The sequence below is a fragment of the Pogonomyrmex barbatus genome, unplaced genomic scaffold (genome assembly GCF_055798465.1).
Source record: "Pogonomyrmex barbatus isolate J1 unplaced genomic scaffold, ASM5579846v1 scaffold18, whole genome shotgun sequence".
Classification (NCBI taxonomy): domain Eukaryota; kingdom Metazoa; phylum Arthropoda; class Insecta; order Hymenoptera; family Formicidae; genus Pogonomyrmex; species Pogonomyrmex barbatus.
Window position 1 is genome coordinate 2,516,255 of NW_028297114.1, and position 25,611 is coordinate 2,541,865.

Below are 25,611 nucleotides of genomic sequence, written 5' to 3' on the forward strand. Positions count from 1 at the left end.
AGAGTTGAGTGATACAATAGTTTATTCATTATAAATGCACAATTGAAGAAGTACGTCATTGTTACATCGATCTATCAAGTTGGTCATTTGTAGTAGACGTAATATGGAATGCCATCCTCTTTCTACTTTCAGTAGATATTACAAACTATCAAGTATATACGATCGTGTGCGTAGTGCCGCGTTTAAATACATGCTATATTAAAATCTGTAAAATATACATACATGTACACATATATATATATATATATATATATATATATATATATATACATACATTCCTATATATATGCGCTACGCGCCGGATATTAATGCGAGTTCTTTTTTCTTGACGATTACAAAATACATACATACATACATACATATACGTCTAAAGTCCACGAGACAGTGGATTGCACGCGCGAGGAACATTTAGCTTCTTTATGTGCGAGGTCACCGGTTGTTAAGATAATTCGTTTGAATTAATGATTCCGCCAATGATAACTGGGTCTTCCTCATGGTTCTGATGGATCAAATGCAAAGATCCATTTATTATTCACAAAGTAGGAATTTCATGATTCAAACAATAGGAAACTTTAAACAATGGCTACGGCAACTTTTTATTTGTGTCAAAGTAAATATATAAAAATTCAATATTAAAAATTATTCAAAAACAAATTAATTTAGCCTATTTATTAGCGATTTATTAGCTTCTATCAGATTGCAGTGTTTAATTGCCGTGTGATGCTGAAAATATAATTTGCCAATTTGAACAGAACTTGTGAATCAGTTAAACCCACACCCACATTTATGCCAGCTATAAAAAAACGAACGAGAAAAACGATGTTATTAATATCGTTCTTTTTTATATCTGAAGATAAAGCGGATCACTCGTGACTCGTTGACCGTCGTGTATTTTTACAGATGACGAATATAAATTTTTACACGTGTAAAGAATATTTTTATTTTTATTTATTATCTTTTGGTAACCGGCCGCTTCGCACTTATTAAATCCTGATGGCATTACCTACACAACATTTTTTTAGTCACGTCACAACAATTTACATATATAACTCTAACACAAAGAGTCTTCCAAGGCTGTTGACCACGAAATACTTTTCAAAAATTGCTGTAAATTTATTTATACACATCTCTTTTGCATATATAAGAGCGTCTCGCTGTTATAAATTTAAAATCGATCTTTATGGAAGACCAATATTTGTTATAAGCTCTTAATTTTCAAGAGCAGGCTTCTTGCGTTAATTATGCGAAAAACTTTTCAATTTTTATCTCGTGGAGAACACGCTGTGGGAAAACCCTGTTCTAACAACAAATACCCGTTGCTTTATAATAGTTCTAAAAGTCGATATCTCTTCTGATCGAGGCCCGAATGTAATCTGAGCTTTGAAATATATTCTCTAGAGTTTGGTCAGGAATCTTACGTTATACTGAATTTTTTTATACTGAATTAATGACGGCCTCGCATAATTACGCGCACGTATCTAAGTATTTCATTAATTACATAAATAGATGAAGTCGAAGTTGTCTAATGATGGTGCATCTACCCGATAGAGAAAATCATTCCGGACGCTTACGGTGCTCGTAAGAAAGCGCCTGAGATGAGCTAAGATGAGTATTCGAAGTTGGTGTTGCTTTCGACCCCAGACGTTTGTTTCCGCTGTAAATATTTTCGTACAACACTCACACTTCGCGATCGTTCACTTTATGATGTCGTGAGTTCTCATTGAGTAACGCGATTTTGCATCATGAAAATATTTCGATGAAAATTACATCTTTTAGTATCGCATCAGGTATTTCGTAGCCTTTCGTTTGACGAGAAACGAGAAATTCTCTCTGCATTCAAATATTACAATCAAATGTTCTTTTATAGGATTAATAAGATCTAAAGTTTAAATCGTATTAAAAATTAGCATTTTTAAAGCGTGGCCTGTATAATTAATTATTTTTAATAAAATATGTTTCCTTAACAATAATAATCTTTCTTTAAATATTTGCTCGAGACTGAGGAAAATGTTACACGAAGCGTAATTAAAACTTCTAATGGTACAATTAAGATAAGACAATAATAAGACCGATGAGAATCAGCACTGTAACGGTGCGCAAATTATATGTTTAACTACGTCTACCTTATTATTTATGTTAATCTTAACTATGTTTATTAATAAAAAGTGCCAAACGCTTCTACTCGAATTTGAAGTCAAACGATCGACACTTTTCATGAATAAACCATAGTATTATAATTTGCACAATCGTTAACAATGCTGATTTCTCATTAGCCGTATCGTCCATTATTATAATATCGAGAATCTTTTTCTGTTAATATTTATAATCAAGATTGTTCGGAGAATCGCGTTATAAGTAAGTACGACGGAGTGCACTCTTCGCAGAGAAATAAGAAATAACGTAACGTTTGACGGAAATGCATGGCATTGGAGACTACCGTCAGCTGCAAGAGATGGTCCAATAATGCGAAGTGCTATCGAAGTATCGACCGAAGTGGGAAGGCGTGTCGGAGAACGATCTCCGAAGAAGTTAAGCGATTTTCTCTAGTCTAGCCGGAAGCAGGAAGCGGGATGAAACAAGGCGGGATTGAAACTTGTTCGTAACACACACGCCGTGATATAAATGGATATCGAAGTTTTTAGATAAGTTAATTTACGGTAATGACGGCTGACGGCGAGAGACTTAACCAGCTTGAAGGATTCAGTCGGTCTCCTTTGCGCTTCCTCCGCGATTGCGGAGATAAATTTAGAACTAGCCTTAGGAGGAGGAAGAGAAGTAAAGATTCCCTAATAAGCGTTATCCCTTCCGAATAGGAATCTGACGCTTGTAATTTAACGGCACGATAAAGGATCTAACCGCGTGACCTGTGAAAATGCTCGTAATACGTAATAGTCGTAAATCACTGCACTTTCAGCGAGAATTTTCTGCTCGGGAACACTCCGATGAGACACTTTGGCCGTGTTCGGATTCCTCATACGGATGCTTTCTTTCTCTCTTTATCTCACTCTTGTATCTCTTTCACTCCAATGCAGCGAGTTCACTCGGGTGAAGAATCGGAGCGCAGCCTTTCATTTGTCCGAGGGTAAAACGCCGGATGAGTAATGAAAATGATTCCGGGGGATATCATTCGCATTCGCGATGAGGATACCCGGACAATTATCTGAAAGACGTAGAAAAGACGTGTGTGAGGAATGCCTTAATCTTTTAAATTACCTCTTTCTTTGGTGTTACTCGGGCGAATGTCTCGTATACTGAATTAAAGCTCCTTTATGGATCTTGTTAACTTCCGGCATTACATTTCCGCGCGAGAGGAGCATTACATTTGCAATTAATAATACACCGTAAAATAATTATCATGTAAAATATTATATGTTATTAAATATTATATGTTATATTATATGTCATTGATTATTATATATACGCTTTGTGTGAAAGTAAAATTATTATTACACATTATTCGTGAGTCCTTTGAAAAATATTAATAATTCACGCCTGAGACGAAAATAGATGAATTAAAAAGCAGAATGGAAATGCATTATATGAAATTGCGATAATACTCTTCGAAGCTTGAAAAATTAAAATTGAAAATGACATGATGTCTGATGAAAAATAACATTTTTTTCTTTTATTTTGTCCTCTTGTCTATTTTAATTGCAGGCAATCGTTTTAATTCAAATTCGAAAACCGATATCTTTCTTTCGAATAAAAGTCGATTTACCTCAATTTTGTCTCCTCTTTCAAAGAAATTAGAATGATGGAAAGCGTGCTATAAATTTTACTTATGTTCTGTATGTGATTGAGTAGTCGCTCCCTAATTGCCATTTACTTTATCTGTACAGTGCACTTTAACTAGCACTGGCATCTCGTTGTGTCGCCTTTTAGAAACGTTTTAACACCGGAAAGCTCTTTCCGAGGACACACGTAGAGGCGCGAATGAGAATAATGGTCCATTGACTACACGCTCATACGCACGCACCCTTCCCCCTCTCCCCCCCCCCCCCACACACACACACACACATTATGTTACCATCTAGATACCAAGCTCGGGTACGTTTGGAAGAAATCACAATTTGTTGAACGTCGGAGAGCTACTCATGGTGTATCTCGGATAGTCACAATGGGACGCTACTGTAAATCTATGCTGGACTACTCGTCCCCATTTAAGATAAGAGTTTCCATAGTCTTTAAGCCTTTAAGGCAATGCCACTCTTCTCTCTTTCCTTTTCAACGTGCGTAATGGCGCGAAAGTTGCTCTCTCTCTCTTCTTTTCAGGAAAAGCCCCCGACAGCGATAATCCTGTGACGCGTGATATCGCCATAACGCGCCCCGCGAATGAGATACTAAACGTGTTTCCAAGGAGCGTATACCGGTGATAAAACGTGAAATAACTTTATACGTTCGAACTTTATATTTCGAAGAAATTTAAAATCGATCTTTTCGCCAGATCAGATAAACCGTAATATCCCGTCGTGCTTCTATGATTTAATGACGCGCGCGTGACATAGTTTTCCTCTTCTGCATTTCTATCTCGACCTCTTCAAGTTTCAGTTTCAATGAGAAAATCCTCTCGATCTTTTTAATGCCTCCTTTTTTTTTGCGAGCAACTTCCTTGTGGAGGAGTCGGAGATTTTTGTCATAATCTCCGGATTTTCAATTTTCCCAATGCAAATCCGTTTTCCGTGCGCGACATCACGTTAACGTAAAGGAAAGCATGCATTTCTTTTTTTTTTTTTTTTTGATTTTTACGTTCATCCATATTCCGCTCCGTAATTTTCGTGCAGCTTCCGAGGCTTTTCCTGCGGAAAGGCATGAGAGAATTCAGACGGTGATGTAGTAAGCCCGCGGTTTACCCCTTGACGTGGTCGGACTGAAAAGGATTCCTGGTGTCGTCGGGCTAAATGACCAGGACGCCCATGAGGGCGGTGGAAACATACGTCAGGACGTGTAGTAACCTTCGTGCCGCTTACGACACTTTTCACGAGCGATGTAGCACAGCGCTATGGTGATCAAGATCGCTATGGTGATCCCCATGCCTATGCTGATCCAAATGATCTCCTCGTTTATACCACTGTAGCCCTTTCCTGAAATGATACTGGATTTATCATCTCGCGCTTGTGCCTCCCATATCCATTACATTTAAATATCAAATGGCATTCCTTCCCCACGAGCGAGGAAATTTTTACGAACCCTCTTGTATATATTATGTTACGTACTGGTGCTGTATACACCATGGAATTTATTGAAGATTATAATAGAATTAATTATAATAGAATTTTAAAGTTTTGAGAGAAAAATTTTATCGACAAAGTTAAACTGAATATTTTATAGTAAGTTTTTTATTATTATTTATATTATATTTTAAGTAGTGATACATTGCGAGTGAATTCATAATCAAAATTTGAAGATTTAATTGGCAAGTACGATTTACGAAAATTTTATTTTCATAGCTTTTATATTGCTTTTTCACTTGTCAAGCTTACATAAATTGATTTATAGGAAACTTGAAGTACGATTTATGAAAATTTTATTTTTATAGCCGTTGCTTCTATTTGCCAATTTCGGTTAGAAATGATTTATAGGAACGAAACTTGAAAATGCGATTTATGATTGAATATAAATCACATTTTTATGTCTGTCAATCAGGTTCTGATATTTTTAAAGTCTCGATTATAGATATAATCTTATCTATTACTATTTATGAATTAGCTTTATGAAAACGCCGATAAAATTTTTTTCTCATACTCATAATCATATTCTTCCATACTGCCTTGATTAATCTCTCTGGCCTCTTATGTTTAAATCCTTCTTATCTGTTCTTAAGTCATTTTTATAATTTAAGATCTAGTTTTTCGCTTGTCATAGTAAATATGTCTACCTCATTTCAAAATAAGATCGTGGAAGATCGACTTAGGAAGATTAAGAAAAGCACAGCATAAAACTACGGGATGTCTCATGACCATTACATCTTAATATTTCAGGGAGTAATGAGCTTCAACATTTTAATATAAATATGTTGAAAATGCGATAGTTTTTGAATTATTAACAATCGAAATTATCATATTACATTACGTAAAATTTGCTTACTCGGATATACGTATGTATTTATAAATAAATGCGTATATATATATATATATATATATATATATATATATATATATATATATATATATATGTATCAATTTATTATTTGCATTTATATATTATTGGTTTTCACAGTTTAAATTACATATTGAGTTTTATTATTTAAATAATTTTTGCTCTTAGTACTACATTTAATCTTAAATGTTCGCTTTGAACAATCTATAATCTACGTTAAAATTCAGGTCAGAATTTCATTTAAAATTTTATATACCGTATATATTGATTGTGTACGTACACGTGTTCCCTGTATTCTTATGTGTGCTTTGTACACGTGTTTATTCTGATTCTTCAAGCGCTTTTCATATTTTCCAGAGCATAGAATTACAAATAACATTCCGCCATGAATTACTCATCATCTAAAGTTCTACGTGTAAATATCACATACATAGCAATCAACCGCTATTGACGAATTGATTATCGATAGCTAATTTAACTACCACATGTAAATTATTTAATCCTCCCGTTTTTAATAAAGACAAAATTGATTATAATGTAACGAACCTGTGAAAAGAACACAAAATTAAAGATAATGAAATTAACCTTTAATTAATTAGAATCTTTAATTAGATAAATTTTATAATTCGAAATATAAAAAAATATCAAACGTACGGTTAAAATTTTGTATTCAATAATGAACCTTTTATTTCTAATAAAAAAAATTTTTCAATCTTTTCAATCTGAAGAAATTAATAAGACAGTATGCAGAATTGAAGATAAGTTATCTTCAATCAGATAAGCCGTCTAATTTGTAACGTAAGGGAAACTTTTCGAGTTTGCCATTATTTCGCAAAACGTAAAATATTTTGTATTCCACACGCGTCCTTCGCGCGGTTTGTTTAAAGGTGTAAATCGATAGCGCGTTATGTGTTGTGTATACAAAGTCGCTATCATTTGCATACCGACACTCGAACTGATAGGTACATCTCGTCGTGTTAGCTCACGAAACACAACCACGCCGGAGCACCGAAAAGCCCCAAACGCAATCGTTCTCTATGAATAATGAATTCAATCGTGCGATTGGACGCCGATGATTAACGACTTAACTATGTCTACTTAGTGCTCGCAATACTCTTGAGTATCCTTTGCCTTTGAAGATGAAACGATCTGAAAAGTGTCGGGAGCATGAAATTGAACATATCTTTAAGTTATACGGTTTCTGTATTGAAGCAACTATTTTTTTGTAATTTGTTTGTTTAGTGTAATAATTGTAACAATAGAGACAAGAATCGTAAATAATTTTTAAATAATCTCTAAATATAAATTATCTTTATCTTTTGCAACATTTGCGAGGGATGATATTTAAAAGGCAAATACATTTCGTATTTGATATGCAAATATATTTCGGATTGTGCTTGGATTTGTATGTACGATGTTTTGAGTGTTATTTGTTTATGAAGAACAAGAGTGTGGAATGTGATGTAGATGTGATCGCGCGCGCACGAATAAATTGAATAATGAAAAGCCAAGATGCAACGGTTTGTTACTAATTTTCGTAAAATTAATGTATCGTGAAGTGCATTGCGCGTAAGTTTATATATTTTTGAGTGATATATCACGATTATTGGCTATTGATTCGTGTCATACGATATTGCCGATATTGGATACAATTTGAGGAAGCGAAAGAGAAGAAGCTCTGGGAGGCAAGCGGAGTAATCATAAGATATATAACTTATTTTTTATTGTTTATATGTAATTTTTTGCGGAATTAATTGTTTATTCCATATCTTCTTTAATTCGAAAATTAAATACTTTAAAATAATATATGATTTAGTATGAAATATAAGTATAATTTTTTTAAAGTATATATTTTTTTAAAAGATTTTTTTTAAAAATATTATTATAAATAATAATTCAATATGCGCAGTAAATGTATGTTGAAATATTGATTATTCTGAATGCTTTTTAATGTAATAAATATGTATATGTTTATATTGTATAAATCAACTCGTCTGTTACAACTTTGCTGCTACACATTGGTGTGAGTGCTAAATTACTTTTTATTTTAATCTTATGGCAATAAATTTGTGAAAATCATATTAGACATATGAGAATTATATGAAAGATGTACAAAAAAAAATTGGTGAAAAATTATACAGTGAAAAATTAAAAGCTCTTTTTATAATTGGTTTGTAATTAATATGCAAACATTTATAAAAAAAATTTGTATTTATAAGAGATGTAACAACAAAATGACATTTTATATTTTTTAAAGTATTATTATTTGATAATTAAATTTCTATCTACGATGATGATCATGTTTAATAAAAAATTAAAACTTTTTACATTTAATAACATTAAATGTAAAAATATTATAAAGAAGAATTTAATACATCTCATAAATTTATTATCTTGAAGTGGATAGATAATAACTAATTGATATAAATATTTAATTTTATATAATGCATAGTTGTATGTTGATATATTGCACCATAAAGATACACACGAAATTAAATTACAAAAAAATTATAAAATAGAACTTATCATTATAAAATAGAACTTATAAAATAGAACTTATCATTCGTGCATTATTTGAATGTTTTCAACAAACATTGTACCTTTTTGCATATTTGTTATTATTTTTAATAAAACTCACATCAATTTTATCTTATATGAGTGGATAATCTATTCATTTATATTTATTGATAATTTTTTTTATATTACTCAAAAAATAAGATAACGTGAGACTTATAATAAATATTTCATCGCACGTAAGAAGTTTTTATATAGAATATTTTAGAATTAATCGATTATATGTCAGTATAATTAAAATAAGTTTTATAAAATTTTATAAAAAATGTTTAATACTAAAGCGATTTCTTATATATCGTATTGAAATTAATATTGGAAATATAACAATGAGAGAGAGAGGGAGGGGGGGAGAGAGAGAGAGAGAGAGAGAGAGAGAGAGAGAGAGAGAGAGAGAGAGAGAGAAAGGAATTCATAAAAATTGCGAAAATGAAATATGAAATATTCATATCATTCTCGGTATTGATTATACAAAGAATCTATTATCCATTTTAAATCTTATAACATTTTTGATTAAGAATTATCAAACATGGCATGTTTAATTTTGAACAAGAGAAATTGATTGAAGTTTCTTTTGGTTAATGAACCTGTTCATACATTCATATCTCATTTTGCTTCATCCAGTGTGTTTATTTCTCAAAAATTGCTAAAAAATGTTAATCAGTCGTAAATTAATATAAATTATAATATAAATAGCATGTAATAATAATATAAGAATAATAAAAAAATTTTAATAAAATAAAATAAAAATTTATATAACATGTTAATATAATAAAATTATAACATAATAATACAGAATTTTATATCTGAATAAGTTAAAATTTAACAAATCTAAATAGTTTAATTGAGTAAATAATCAATCAAGTGAATAATTTCAAACGGCGTATGAATTTCTGTTTGATTCTGTCGAATGATTCTAAAGCAAACTACAAATTTCTTATTACTTGCGGTGAAAAAGTCATTATTATATTGTAAACTCAAGCGGTTTTTATCTTCGCGCAATTTAACTCTTGTTATTTGACACGCTTGAAAGCGTTTCTTTTGTACCATTACGATAACGACGACGAATTTTACTTTTATTATCGACAAAATTGTAGTCATACCAGTGCTTGTATAATGCTTAAAATTTAACTGTGGAATGTTAGAGAAAATTAGAGTTTTGCAAGATATTTTTTATCGTTTTAAAGTATTTTAAAATTCGTATCTTAATTCGTATCTTAAAGAATAATGCATTTTTTTTCATTTTGCATAAATATTTTATCGCTCCCCTAAAATCTAAATATTATTGAAATAGAATAGATAAACCTTAAAACTCTGATGCTGATGGTAATAAGCAAACTTTTCTCTCGTAGCTTTTTCTCTCTGTACAGAATTTTTCTACAGAGAACCATATAACAATACCCGCTTTTTAGATACGAACGGCAGAGTTAAAATGAATCACGAAGGCAAAAATTTAAAAAACAAGAACGAGATTTTAATATTTTATATTAATAATGTATTTGCACGAAAAAAATATATAAAGAATATAATGGAAATATTGAATGATATCAATGAAAATAATATATGCGATAAAGGTAGAATTTGAATTTTCGCAAATGTTGCATGAAATTTTATTCTTACATTTTATACAATAAAAAACGCTAATTTTGTTTAATTTTTGAAACTATCATAATATCGAAATTCTCTCATAATATTTTAACTAATTCATCTAATGCTAATTAATCTCTATTAATATATATTATTAATAGAGATTAATTAGCATTAGATGAATTACTTAAATATAGCTATGTATTATTAAAATGCTGATTATGGGACATCCTCAACTTAGCTTTTATGCTTTCCGCAGTTTGAATGTGACGATGTCACATTAATCTTTTTGCCAAATTTTATAAAGAGAAATTACCATTTTCAATTTTGGTAATGATATTACCTCTTTGACGATTTTTACTTTATTGATCGATTTGAGTTGTAGAGTCAACCAAAAGTAATTCGCGCTGCTCCAATCTTCCCCAAGTCTGTGCTCACAAAGATCGATAAGTCATTTGAAAACGATATTCCACAATTTGGAGAATATCCAGTATAAATAGGTGCTGGAGACATAGAGAAATTTTATTTGTAAATTAAGGACGGTCTTTGCTGGCAGCTGGCCCAGGGTCAACATTTTCGTAAATTTCACAGTGTGTCCGGTAAACATTAGCGCAGTTCTGGTGGCGTTATTGATTTTGTCAACAATTTCATAATGCCGCCAAAAATGCGCCATGTGTTTGACCATTTACGTCGGAATTCATATAATATCATGCGATAGAACGTCTCGCGCAGTTGTGTGACGTTATAGTGGCGTAATAAAATGAAAACTCAGTTTGCATTCGAATCTTGCATATATTTGGCAAAGATAAATTGAAAACATTTATGTAAGGAGTATAGTTAATAATATCCCCTTAGCAATTCTCTCGTATAATAATCGTGCAAAATATATACCGTGAAATAATGTCTTGCGTAATTAAAGCACATAAATAATCATTACAGCCAAGCTTCTCGTAAAAAAAGAAGGTAATATTTCAAACGGCTAATAATTTCATACAAGCGGTTTGATAAATCGTAAATATAAAACATAATGATGATAAAACAATTTTAACATGTTACAAGAAAAGACTGACATTAATACATACATTTTCCTCCTGCGCAAAAGGACTTCAGTTCACTTTCAGAAAGAAAAGAGTTTTTCGCTTTTGAAAGACATTATTAAAAAGCTAATTTATTTACGTAGTATCATGAATATGAAACAAACAAATTACGACGAGATTAAATTATCCGCTGTGATTAGTCGCAGCACGGCAATAATACGTGTAGGAAGAAAAGTCCTCTCGGCGAATTTTGTTACAGAATTACGCCACCGATTGCCAACAATGTATTCTGCCACAATCATACCGAAGCAATTTTTACAATATATTTACATTGATATCGAAAGTACATGTGATGACTTTACTGCAATCAACATTAAAAATTGCCTTGGTCCAATGTGGCCTCATATATACCTAATGGAACGATATCCACATCCATATTACCATTGTAGTGAGAGCTATAGATCCCAACTTTACCCGCGACCCGTCCACCGACCGGCATATTTGTATTTTTTTCTTCTCGATTTGTCACCTGAAAGGAAAATTCTCTCACTTTATTGACGGACAAAGCCCGAAGATTAAGAATACAAACGTAGCAACGTTTCCTCTTTCTTCCACCTCACTTCCACTTCTCTCGTATTCTTTTATATGATCTCTTTTTTACGATCCGCCGTTTTCTTCGACACTTTTCCTCTGTTATTATAAGTCCTGTCATCTCTCTTTACAAGTATAATACGATTCCTCTCTAAAGACAGTTCTTCAGTTTATTAAAATCAAATTGACGTTATTCAAATGTTTTCTATTCTCAAATGTAAACTCTATATCTTATCTGTATTAATTTTTTTTTAAAATGTATGTATTATTGATACTCGCCGAAGTTTTTACATTTTTATACATTTTGCGTTTTATGCAATCAAAATATAATTTTCTGTAACAAACGTTACGATGTAGAAAAAAAAAATTACATTATATATACATGCAATTATTTACAACTCTCTTAGAATGCATGGAAAAATGGAAATGACGGTAACTGTGTTCAAATAACGCTTTAAAGCTTCAAATTTTACCGACAACGATATTGCATTCGTTAAATATTCGTCGTGCACACACTTCAACTTTTCGCTGAACACCATTTTGATGAAAATAACGAGCGGAAGTCACGGCGTAACAAATAGAGCGGCGGAAGACTTTTACGAGTCGATTTTTTTCCTCCGTTCGATGTCGAATTTTTCCAATGCACAATTGCAATCTTTTTTTCCAATCCATTACAATTATACGATTAAGAGAATTATATTGTATCATATTAATTGTATATATATTTTGTATCATGAAAAAATCTGTAAAATACGATGTAAAGCAATAATTAAACGATCGCTAAATGCTCGTAGTAATATTAAATGTACAAATGTTTGCTTGATATAATTACAAAGTAAAAGAATAAAAAATTTTATAAAAAATTGTCACATTCATTATTCGATAAACATTTTAAAAATATTGATAAAATTAAATTTAAATAAAATTAAATCGTACTTTAGAAAGATGTTTCATATCTCTTAGGACAAATAAAAAAAACACACGATGCAGCAAATGTTGCAGATCGGCAGTAGTATTTCGCAAGAACGTATATTTTTTAGTCAATGCACATTCAGATACGATTAATATTATGCAGAAGAGTATACAGAGGTAAATTAGAAACAATAAATTCTTATAAGTCTCATATTTTCAATTTGTCATTCTTCTTTATTTATTGCTCGTGACTGTTTATCTCTACTTGGGAGAAAACGTATTTGCACGGATTATTTTTTGCTTTTTTTACTTTTCGTTTTCTTCGTGGCTGACTGATGCCATCATACGCACAAAGATGCGAAGAGATATAAATCAGGGACGCAAAGGTCTCTCGGAATTTCTGGCTGTGTCATTCCCTGACTCGAAGCTTTTCACGTTAAAAAGCTGCTTTTGCAACGGCGAAGTTTTGCGGCCCTGAGGCGACGTCAGCATCGATCAAAGGATTTGCTTGTTAGCAGCACACCGATAGAAGTGAATGAGGGAGGAAGCAAGAGGGATCGTCATCCTTGTATTTCGTAAGGGTAGCATCGACATGTACCTTGGAGAGTCGAAAATAGGGTGCTTCACGCGCATCTCTTCAACCCCCGCCTAACCGCCGAACATTTTCCCCTTTGCGATCCGCACTCGAACAAACTGAAAAAATAATTTTCATTAATTACAACGGTGCTTAACTGTATACAATATAAACCTATGCGAATAAACCTACGCTTTAGATCGAACGGGCGATAATACAATGAGAATTATAGCAACATTTAGATGAAAACATAATTATTATTTTAGTGCATCTATTGTTTAACGTACCTTCATTATTATGCAACTATGGCATTGTACTATGTTAATTAATTTATGGGATTTGTGTATGTACGTTGGTGTAAATGTACATTTTGCGTTTGTTTACAATTGTAAATGTAAATGAGTATTTCATTTATTTTAAAGAATATCTAAATTATATCTTTTATCATGTAATGTAAGACAAAATCTTTATCTCACACATAAGATTTTTTCATCGTACGAATATAGAAGAGAGAAAATTGATAATACTTTGGGAAGGTGTACAAATGTTGCTGTGCTACGCTTTTCGCTTTAATAGAAAATTAGAATTCGCTATTGTAATTTGAAATTCTTTTTTCTCCGATCGCGTTGAAATTCATCACTGGTTTGAAGAATAAAGCAGAAGATGTGATCAAGCGTTCTAATACAATCTCGTGTTCTTTCAAACGCGAACGCTTCTTTAAGCTCGCCAAAAGCTGCTTCAAGGAGAAAAAGATTATTGTGAATGACTCCTCGATTTGTGATCTCCACGATCAGTTCTGTAAACACTTAACACAGACTTTTTCATCGCATTGTTAGTGATGAGACTAGAACTCTAGAAATTTTTGTTTTTCTGATTTTCTCATATAAAGAAATTTTTTTTATATAATCGTAATAAAAAATATTTATGATTATATATAAAAGCTTCGCAATTTATCACTAAACATTTTTACAAGTTATCTTTTTTAATAATCGATAAAAAAAGTTTGCGTAAATATATAATGAAAAAAATTTCTTTTCATATATTTCTTCATAGATTTCTTCTTTCATATATTTCTTTTCATAGATTTTCCAATTTTCTTTACTTTTTGCAAAGAAGAACTTTATATACACATCTTGTGTAATTATTTATTTTCAATGCCTTAGATGTTTTTAACGTCGTACATATTGGTAATCTAAAAATAGAAAAAAAGAGAGGAATATTTCCTAATTTATCTTATCTCTTATCTCTTCACTGCGATAAGTTTTTCGCAAGCTTTTGCTGACTTAATTTCGGTCAAAGCTGTGTATATTTCTGATATTTGCCAAATATAGAACCGTCTTTGGAATCTCAGCTCGAAATTCTAGATCCGAGAAATTCTGATCCGAAATCCTTATGCCATTCTGGAATTCAAGTTTCGGTGAATATGCGTGTCGAAAATTCGAGCGCTTTTTTGCTCTAAATACGTAATTCCGCGGCCTGGGAACTTATATAAATACAGCAACATCGCGATTATTCCCCAGGCGCTTCTTAATAACGCTTTTCGCTTAAGTGAGATCAACAAGTTAGTTTCATTATACGTCGCGTACACGCGTCGCTCTCGCACGCGCTCTCGAGTGCGCGGTCCTTTGTTTTGCACAATTAAAATGAGTCTCGTCGGCATTCACCAGGCATTCATATCGGGCTGTCCAACTAGGGACAGGAAGCTTTTGTCCCGTGGAAACGTTTTGTACGACGACCACACCACCACTGTCGAACAAGCGCGCAGTTGATGCCGCGAGTTGAGCTGCTACGCCATATCCGGCCGGGGTGTCGCGCTTTGACGCATTCGCAATTAGGCGCGATGACATCCACGTGCTCGCGGTTTATTAATTAACGACGGCGGCATTGTTTCTGGAAAGTGCGAGGTGAATTTGAGCGGCGCGGTCGGCCGCGTCGAAATTGCGAGTCTCGCGGTGTCTGCGACGGGAATTGCATCGAACATGAATGCTACGTAATCGGTTGGCCGTACACGAACCACCAAATTCGCCCAATTGTCTATGGATGTTATTAGTAAAGTCATTGAAATGGGAGTTATTAATATAGTCATTTGTATATAACTATTGGGCGAGTTATTGAGAGAATTATATATGATTGGTGGATAGAGAAAAATATGAGTTTGGAATTCAGAGATTTGGGAGAGAAATTTAATTTTTTACATTATATTTATTTCTACGTCACGCATATATATATATATATATATATATATACGTATATATAATGATATTATGAAAAATAATTTCAATGAAGTGATCTCCTTAACATATATTTAATATAATTTTACTATCATTATTTTAATGTAATAATATTTTTTTTAAATATGTAAATTTTAGAGATTTGAGGGAAAATGACGTCAAATTTATTACGCTTACTTTCTACGTCATACATATATGTTATATAAAAAATAATTTTATTGATATTATACTTTTGATATATTCTTAATATAGTTATATAAATTATCGTCATGTTATAATAATATAATAATATTATATAATATTATTATTAATAATATAATAATATAATAATATAATAATATTTTTAAATTATTTTTCCTGTCTTGTCAAATCCTCTTAGTATTTAACAGAAAAGCTTCTTTTGCTTAAAGCAATTCCAAGTTTGATTATTATTTCGGATTTAATATAAAGTTAGTTATTGAAACAGCGACTGCTCTAATTAGCAAAATTAGTGAACACTCCATTGCTCGAAGCTACAACAGTTACTAGAAGCTACAGTTCTACGTCTGTGTGAGCTTACCGCAGTATGACGATAAGACACTATTTCGGTCGCAGGAAATGGAGACGATACGATGTATTTACAGTATTGCACAAAATAGCAACGAGCGTAATATTTTATTGAAGATTTACTACCGCGTAGCGGCATTTATATTCTTAAGAATGCTATAACGATTGCGTATAAACAAAAATGTTGTCTCGAACTTTTACATATTATTCTTTTTATAAAAGCAAACTTTTTCTGTAGGCAGACATTCTATCTAAATATTAAGTCAAAGTTAAACAAAGCTTAAATAACATTTCTAGCATTGTTTCAATAACAGATATGTTCATCAATTAGACTTGAAACGGATTTGTTCAAGCGGACTTAATTAAAACAAACATTTCTCTCTATACAGCAAAGCATTTACTTGAAACTTATTTTATATCTTGGCTACTGTTGTCAAAGATTAATTAACATTGTTACTATTGACAAAGCTTTATCACATTTATCCTTAACCTCTGCTTTGTACGGCTGCACTTTGCGTGAATTAATCGTAATTGCATAAGTCACAAAATGAGTTTGCATACAATTTCGTTTAATCAAAGATCTATTTGAATATCACAGAATTTTTACATAATTCTAGTGTCAACGATTTCGCTCTACTTGTTTTATGGTCCTGACATTTGCCAAATTTCACAATGTTTGAACTATCGGTTTTTGGTACCTGTCGTATGTCGAAATATAAAAAAATAAAAAAAATTTGTGGTGAGTGGTGAGTAAAAAAAAGTTTACGATAACATCTGAGAAGTAGCACGACGTTATTTTTTCAGTTGCCTCTTCCATAATTATGCAGCGATCTCTATGGTGCTTTTCGACGACAACAGACACAAAGAAGTGGCGAGGGTCTTTGTTTCTCTCAAGACGTACGTCGTTAATGGGTGAACAGTACGCGCTTGTCTCCGCTCGGTTGGAGATAAAAGCTTTTGTTTGCCGCTTGCTGCGTGCCCTCGCAAATGCAATCGACAATGCGCCTGGTGTTATTGTTCCTCCCATCAACGTCATTGTCGATGATGAACCGCGCCGGCTATTCTGTATTCCTATTAGTGCCGCATCTACTTCCCGATTGATCGAGCGTGACGCTCGCTTGAAATTCTGCGATTTTGCGTCGCGTTAATTTCACGTTTAATTCCTCGGTGAGGCGGGAACGAACCGTCGGGAGAGTATCTGTAATACAGTTGAAAAGTTCACCTCGTCTCTAGAAATCGTACGGAAACTGTTTCGACATCTTTAGGAAAATCAGCATTGAGATGTATTGTATTTATGGTGGTAACGAATGCGTTACAAAAGTAAAAGTACAATATCGTAAAAAATAAAGATGTAATATTAAAGATACGATATAGAGAAATAAAAATACAATATTATAAAAATTATTTTTTTAAATAATTTTATAAGAGAAAAAACAAATCAAATAGAATTTAGAAAATGTACTATATACAATGTGTTATTATAATGTATTTTTTGTTTTACTTGGAGGAAAAAAAAAATAGAATATTTAAAATCTTCTTGTTATATTAGTTAAGTGTGAAATTCAATTATACTTTTTAAATTTTAAAGATAGCATGCATATACTCATTAAAAACCTAATTATTTATATCAAGTCATAAAGTGAATAAGGAACTAAAAATAAGGTACCAAGTTGCTAAAAGGAAAAGTTTAACGATCGCATTCGTTGCCAGATTTTGTAAATTATCTAATTATCTTTTAAAATTTACTTTACAGATCGCTATTTATCAATTCTTTTATAGATAAATAGATTAAAAAAATTCATTATAGAGATTACATGCATCATAAACGCAATATTTTTATTTCCCTCGTAATTAGATTTTGTATGTAAATATTTGTGCTCATTTGCATCGCGCGCATATTAATATATTATGATAATATGAAGACCGAGCGAGCGAATGAGAATGCATTTCTGAATGCAATTGGGTTAATAAAGTTACGTTTAATCTTTCGGTAGATAGCCGAAAGTATGCAGCTAGTATTATGATACACGCTTGGATATTGGCTAGGCTTACATAAACAAGATATTCTGCAGATATTCTCGAGGCGTGTATTTAAACTTTTCCATTTAACTACAAGTACATAAGTTTGCGCCCTTTCCCATGCATCACAAGAGCGTAAGGTTTACAGTGTGAAACTATTGTGTTCCGCGGTTAAACAAACTTTATGGGAATTTTCACAGATTTATCTTAGAAGGAACAAGATTTTATTACCAGACATCAAATCTTTGGAAGATATCAGGTTTTTTCAAATACGCGAAGATGAGAAAATTAGCATAATCTATTCACTACACAGTATCGACGATCTTGATATGCATAGCATTCTAAAGCTATCGTGTTTTTTTTTTCTTTATACACGTCCGTTAATGAGTTTGTAGATAATCTTGCCTCGGCAAGTGTTAAACCGATAGTCGTTGAAGATATTAAATCGCCAACGTTATCAAAATTTGATCGTATAATGAGGAGTATAATAAGATAATTGGGAAATTTCCGCTTATGATTAACTTTCCACATTACTCTCGGAATGTATTAAATAACGGAGAGTAATTCTCCGAGTATTATCTATGTTAGACCATTAAAAGGATACGTGACATCGAGATCTGATCGTAATAACGGCGCGATATGGCAATCGAAAAATTTCCGTTTGTATCAACTTTCGTATTTCTTTTCGAGTGAATTAGCAGTAATTTTCTCAATACTACGTCCATGTTAGACTGTTAACGGAGCGCACATACCTACATATATCGATAAAAAAACTTTTTCCAATACCATGTCCGTCGTATATAAGTGCCATTCGCAGTATATGCAGAAGCCCCAATAATTCGATTCATTTTTATACAGGACTATTCTGGAACTTCGGCGGTTTGTGCGTCGGTTTCACGAATATAGGATATCAAATCCCCAGCGGTTCCGTGAAATTCATCGCAAAAAGCTCAACAGAGTATTGTAATTTTGCCTGATTGTGTGTGTGAAATATTTTCGTGACCAGAATTCATGCTACGTCACGCTAATATTTATTTCAATTTATTTCAATTTCCGATTTCATAGATCCGTCCATTGATTCGTTATTCTCTTTCGCAGTCGGAAAATCAATATGTTTATTCAAATCTCGCTAAACTGTGATTCCCTTTAATTTCAATTATGCGGTGAAATTGAAATGTCACAGGTAAATCTAATATTACTTTTTTTGGTACACGAGAGAAAAAGAGAGCGATAAATTAAAAATCGTCGCACGACGCTGACATTTTTATAAATTTTCCAGGCAAACATAAAACTAATTTGCGAATACGATATTTTGTAACATAAGAATAATTTTTAATTTTAAATATGAAATTTTACTCAGAAACAACGCGCAATTAAATGATAACTTTTGATGTTTTCTAATAGATTCTATGTAACCGTAGGACACCGTTAAAACCGAAAAGTATGCCGCGTAAAGTTATTCGAGCAAAAAGTTAGTTATCAGAAGGTAATTCTGATTAACGCTATGAAAGTTGATAATAAAGTTAAAGAATATATTAATTATCCTCTGTATATACGTGTGAAAATTAGTTATTAAACTTTGGAACGTCCATACGCCCGCGCTAAACTCATTTGAAAACATAAATGATTGAAAACATAAATGATAGGAGCGAGCAACGGCATGAAAGACGTTCGAGTAAAGTAAAAAGTAACGCATCATTACCTTGAGAGATATTAAGCCAATCAAAGAATAATTATTTAAAATAATGAAACGTCTTGGAACGTCTCAGAAGTGCCTCTCGTACATTTCCAGTAATTTATTCTCAGTAATTATTCCACCGCGCGACGACCACGCCCTGTTGACCTTTGACAATTCCCTTTCTCGCTTTCTTTTCCCCGAAATATTTATTTTTATCGTATTTATTTTTACCCGAGAGGGAAAAAGTTTGTTCGGTTGACGTCGAGCTAAAAATAGTGTAAACGTGATTGTCGCTCGACACGGCGAGTAAGGCCGAATCCACAGATTTGGACAGATCGATGGAAATTCAGAAACGAGGCGTTGTCTCTCTGGGCTCCAGACAGACCGACGACGGTTGTATCGCGTATATAGGCGTTGTTATATATTGAAATTACAGGCATATCGTTGGCCGGTGCCGATGAGTCGATCAACCGAGTCGGAAATTCGCCGGAAATACGATTACCCTCCATTTCTCCGTTCATCCCTGCTCACCCTTGTCGTTCGTTCGTTCTACCCTCTCATTAAACAGGCCACGAGCGAGTAGCACGGCTATTTTTTAATGCTCACTGATGCCCCTCTCTCTCTCTCTCTCTCTCTCTCTCTCTCTCTCAGTTATATCAAATTTAATTGATTTTATAAGGAAAACTATATTATTTAATTAACTCCGTAAAATAATATTTAATTAATTCCTCTCGCTGTTGTCAGAGAATTATTGCACGTCGAATTATTCACCGATTAATAAGATAAAATATTAATATTTGCAAATCTGCAAAGAGAATCTTTGTTATTTGACACAAGAAATATTTCAATTCAGAAGATCTAATAATTTATAAAAATCATATTTCGTTATTAATTTTTGTTTTATTATATTTGTCACATTTCGATATTTTTGTGATAATCTTTTTTAATACGGAATGTAAAGTATTGTGACGTTGTAAAAGATTTGTAAAAACTTATCACGTTGATGTGAAAAAATATTTGTACTAAAATTGCTTTTTCAACGTTGAATTTTAAAATTCCAAACGTGACAGTTGCTCGCTATAAACTGCTTGCTATAAACGTCAGCCTATCAGAATACAGTCGCTATTGTCGTCTCTGGGGTGACGTTGAAATCTTCATTCGTGTTCTCTCCGATTCTCTTTTTCTGGAATGCTCGAATAGCCTTAACAAGATAAAACAATGGCATAATTTTAGACTTCACAAGGGAATTATATAAAATTTTCATTGTAAAATTTTCATTGTAAATTTGATTTATAAACTTGCAAAAAATACTTTGTCCCGAGCAAATGAGTTTCGTGTCGTTATTAAATAATAATTAACAACTTCCCCCGTTGTAAAGAAACGCTTAAACTCCAGTAATTAATACACATCATTAATAATTTACTTAAAATCAATAAGTACGATGCTTATCATTAATAACTCACTTCGAGACTTCGAAGACTTCGAAGAATTTTTGAGTTTATGAACGTAACTATTTTGATAGAGACAGATGGTGGATAATGATTAATTATCCTTCCCCTTAGAAAGCGTATGTAGAATGTCGCGAGATATTGAAAAATTGATATTCTCTGGAGTATGATTTTTCACTTATGAAAAGGATAACGAGCAACGAGACCAAAATCACATTAAGGAGATATCTCTCGATCAGAGAAAAGGAGTCAAGGTTACATTAGATAGATCGATCCATCTCGATCAGATGAACTGTACTCGCGCCAAGTGGTCGTCCCACTATTCGATCGGACAAGAGTCTGGCGACTGTGCGCCAAGTAGATCGCGTCGTTTTCAGTCAGACACAAAGAGCTACATATATCACTCAGTAGTAATACGCGCTTTTAGTGAGGCGTCTTATGGAAAGTAGAAAGGACGATCGTGCTTTCATCACGTATTCCACAATCACTAAATCAAATAAAATCCTATGATATAATAATATAATTATCAAAGAAGAATTTTCATAATTTATCAAAGAAGAATTTTAGTCGATCGAGGGCTAAACAATTGTTTTCAAATGCAAAATAAAATTATTTGTGATGATATACAGATTTTAGTTTTATAAGATTTTTGCAAATTCAGATAATATATAAATAGAGTATTCCAAAATGGCCTGGTTCACTTTGAACTTTAACTTCTTTTACCATTTTTACCACCATAATTTCTGAGTGTCATAATTTTGCAACATCTGTACATGAACGTAATTGAAAATTAAAATTGACTCGCGAGTTAAGATCAGCATAAAATGTAGCAGCAGAAAAGTTAGTACATAGAGACTCATTGAAATTAACTTTTTGGTTTTGCTCCGTTCCATATGGTCAAAGATAAAGCGATACTGTACCGAAGAAATTGCTACATAATTCCAACTATCGTATATTTTAATTCGTGTTCTGTTTTACGACTGAAATATACATATTCTCCGTTGGATTTCGTATGCGCTCGTATATCCCGCTTTACGACTTGAAGATAAAAACGTGCGAACTTACTCTGTTTCGCAGCAGCAAATACTGACGTATTTCCGTGCATTCATTAAAATTAAAAAAATTTGGACGTTAGATCCGTGTTTGCGCGTTGCTTTTATTTAGTGTTACATTTACGTTTTGCACTTAATACTTTATTTACTACGTTTTTAGCTGCTATGTTTAGGAAACTAATAAAGATGTAAACTAGAAGCGCATAGCTTTTCTCCGGGAGAATAGAATCGAGAGCGATGTGCTCGTATCGTATCATCGTACCAGATTCGAGATCGTGAATGAGACGATCTATATCGGGCTACCTCTTCGATATAAACCCCGCTTATCAAATAGATGCTTGGCGAGTCGAGTCATAAGACGATCGTCCCGAGTTTCCCAGCGCGTCAAAACATGACACGGGCGTCGAGCAGACGCGTAGAATATATATATCGCTTCAACTAAAGTATAGCTTCTACCAGTGTTCCAAAGATAAAGATAGAGATCTTATCTGCACATCTAGAGAAAAAGAGAAGAAACGATTGTAGAATATTAAAGGATTAAGAGATATTGCGCATTTTATCAAGTACACGCCTAGGATATCTTACATTCTAATTTTACTTATTTCATTAAATTAATCATTGAACGATCTAGATATTCAGATAATTTTTATAATAATTTCTTCGATTATAGGGAAAAAGAGAAGGAATGATTGTAGAATATTAAAGGATTAAGAAATACCGTGAATTTTATCAAGTATACGCGTAGGGTGTCTTACATTCTAATTTCGTTTGTTTTATTAAATTAATCATTGATGGATCTAAATATTCGTGATTTTTTATAATAATTTTATGTGAACATTTTTCAGCTTATTATTGTATCATAGTCCTCAGCGCAAGTAATGTTATAAAGTCATCTTCAATATTCTATATAAATAATGAAAGCATCAGTATTCTAAGCATTTAATCTTTCTCATAATTAGAATTTCGTAACACGTAAAATGACTGCGCGCGTGACCTGACTTTTAAGATCTTCTCTTTATTAGTAAGTGAGAGAAATATCTGCTAGGAATTATAAATAATAAATTAAATAACAGTAACTAGAACTATGGTCGAAGAAATAATTTAATATTATTTAATAACTCAGTATGATAAACGTGATATGAAATTATTATTGTTATCATATTATTGAGATCCATTGTTATTAAAACATTTCTCATTTAAGCTTTCTACGATTCGATAATTCTATCAAGAAAAGAAATTAATAATCAGAGGGATAACAAATCAGTGCTTTAACGTAAGTTTTTATAAATCCGTTAAATTCGTTGCCCGACGTTTGCCGTAAAATCCAACATCAATAGCTTCAGTGACCTCGTATGAACCGGCGTGACCTGGAAGTACCTGGGAATATCTCTCACGGCGGAGTAGTATATGCGAATAATTAATGCTTAACGCAAGATTGATCATCTCGTCCCAGTTACTAATTCAATATCGCCAAGATCCAGCGTGGATCCCACGGATCGCGGCGTCACCGTCGTGAATCGATCGCAACACCCCGGAGGGGGTGTTCACCGTAAATCCGACCGTGGAATTTCCTACTGCATAAAGGTTGCGGGAGTAACGAACCATTTCGGTTGTCCAAATGCGGAGAACGACGAGGCGGACGGTGGGCTCTGGTGGCTTTGGGACCGCCGGTTCCGGCCGTGTCCTCGAGGGTGATTCTGGTGTGTTTCAGATGATTCGGTCAGCAATCGGGTGATCCTCGATGAGCGAGATGTGACGCGCCACGAGGGTGACTGGGTCACGATATGGTGCTTCAGCGGTGATGGATGACGCGACGCGGTGACCTCGACGTGGTGGACGCGGGTAGAACGCGATGCCGACTGAATGCCCCGGTGGCGCGCGACGGCGTCCGAGGCTCAGCGGGTAGATATGGTGGCTGCCGAGCGACTGCCACGGGGTGTGATAGAGAAACCGCGAGAGAGGGATGCTACGAGAGCCTCCGTGGTAGGGGCAAATGTGTTCGGGGAGAGAGAAAATTACTTGGCTGGGAGAAGGGAGCAGCGAAGGAGAGAAGTAGTGCAGGTTGAGGGATGATGGTGAGGAGAGGGGTAGCGAAGTGGGGAAGATGCGTGAAGGGGTGGTTAGGAGTGAGAAAGAGAAGAAATATGCGTGAGAGAGGGTGAACGCGAGCAAAGGCGGAGGACAAATGATTATTCATAATATTTGTAACAGTAAATGATTTTAAGGCCGCTATTTTTAATTATAAATTAAGAAAATACTTTAATTTTTCTTATAATGTTTATACTTTTTATTTTTTAAAAATAGAAATATGTAAAATTTTTATTTGTAAAATTTTTTGTCAAAATTTTTTCACTTACATCAAATTTCGTAATCTTTTTGACTATTGCTAAAATGTTCATAGTTTTGAAGATGAAAAATAATCACTAAACAGACGATAATTTTATATGTATATACTTTCTAATATCGACGCCTATGGAGAGCGAACAATGACCGAAGAGAGAAACAGAAAGAGATAAATGAAAAGAGAAAACGTTAATAGAAAAGGATAGGAGAACACACGTAGAAAAGGGGGGTGAAAAGAGATAGACAAACGGAATGCTAGCATTAGTTAGAAAGAGAATCATAGGCGAGATGCGAATATTGGCCGGAAGTAAAGGCAGGTTAGAGAGAAAGAGACGACAGCAGAATGGAAGTAACAGTGCAAACTTGTATCCGGCGGAAGCTGTGACTGTAAGCAAGATAGAACTAGAAAACGCGTGTATGAGAGACAAAGGCACGAAGGATAAAAGAAATGGAGGTCGAAAAATCGACGGAGGTATGGTTGAAACAAGGACGAAAATATTTCGATCGAGAAGGCGACAAAGATACCAACACATGAGAAGGAACGTAGCTAGAGAGAAATGAAAATATGGGCCGAGGGAAAAAGAACGTATAAGAGAAAAATGGAGAAAGGGATGAAACTAATAAAAAAAAAATTGAAATAAAAGAATTGTGAAAAGAACAATTGAGAAAGACGGAGTCGCAGCTAAAGTTTCACAGAAAGAGAGATACATTCAAAGCGCAAATTCCAGAGGGAGATTACACAGAGAGATCTTGTGGTCTGAATAAGAAGGCGGATGGAGAGAAAAGAGGGGATGTAAGTATTAAAGTGGGGGAAGACGGAGGGATGAGAGAGAGAGAGAGAGAGAGGGGGGAGAGAGATGTAGGTAGGAAAACGAAAGAGAAGACAGTAAAAACTCCATATATAACGGAGGAAGAGTGAGGGGAAA

The 25,611-nt window shown here is 33.3% G+C and overlaps 1 protein-coding gene across 2 annotated transcripts; it reads right to left on the reverse strand.

The window, feature by feature from the left end:
• Nucleotides 1-4: 4 nt before the first annotated feature.
• LOC105426725 (uncharacterized) lies at nt 5-24,292 on the reverse strand. 2 transcript variants are annotated; one of them, XM_011638096.3, is made up of 4 exons: nt 23,945-24,292; nt 13,393-13,487; nt 11,703-11,820; nt 5-5,081 (listed from the first exon to the last, which is right to left on the reverse strand). In XM_011638096.3, exons 3-4 carry the CDS (start codon nt 11,788-11,790, stop codon nt 4,936-4,938), a joined length of 234 nt encoding a protein of 77 aa, XP_011636398.1. In that variant the 5' UTR covers nt 11,791-11,820; nt 13,393-13,487; nt 23,945-24,292; the 3' UTR covers nt 5-4,935. The 2 variants fall into 2 exon arrangements, with proteins under 2 accessions (XP_011636398.1, XP_011636399.1); XM_011638097.3 differs by having other exon boundaries at nt 4,717-5,081; nt 11,733-11,820; nt 23,945-24,288.
• Between the last annotated feature and the right edge of the window lie 1,319 nt (nt 24,293-25,611).

Bases quoted from the DNA above. Each gene is read 5' to 3' on its own strand.
- LOC105426725 (XM_011638096.3), bottom strand. From the start codon at position 11,790: ATGCCGGTCGGTGGACGGGTCGCGGGTAAAGTTGGGATCTATAGCTCT. The intron at 5,082-11,702 runs GTATATATGAGG...GTATCATTTCAG, and splicing joins TGTGGATATCGTTCCATTAG to GAAAGGGCTACAGTGGTATA.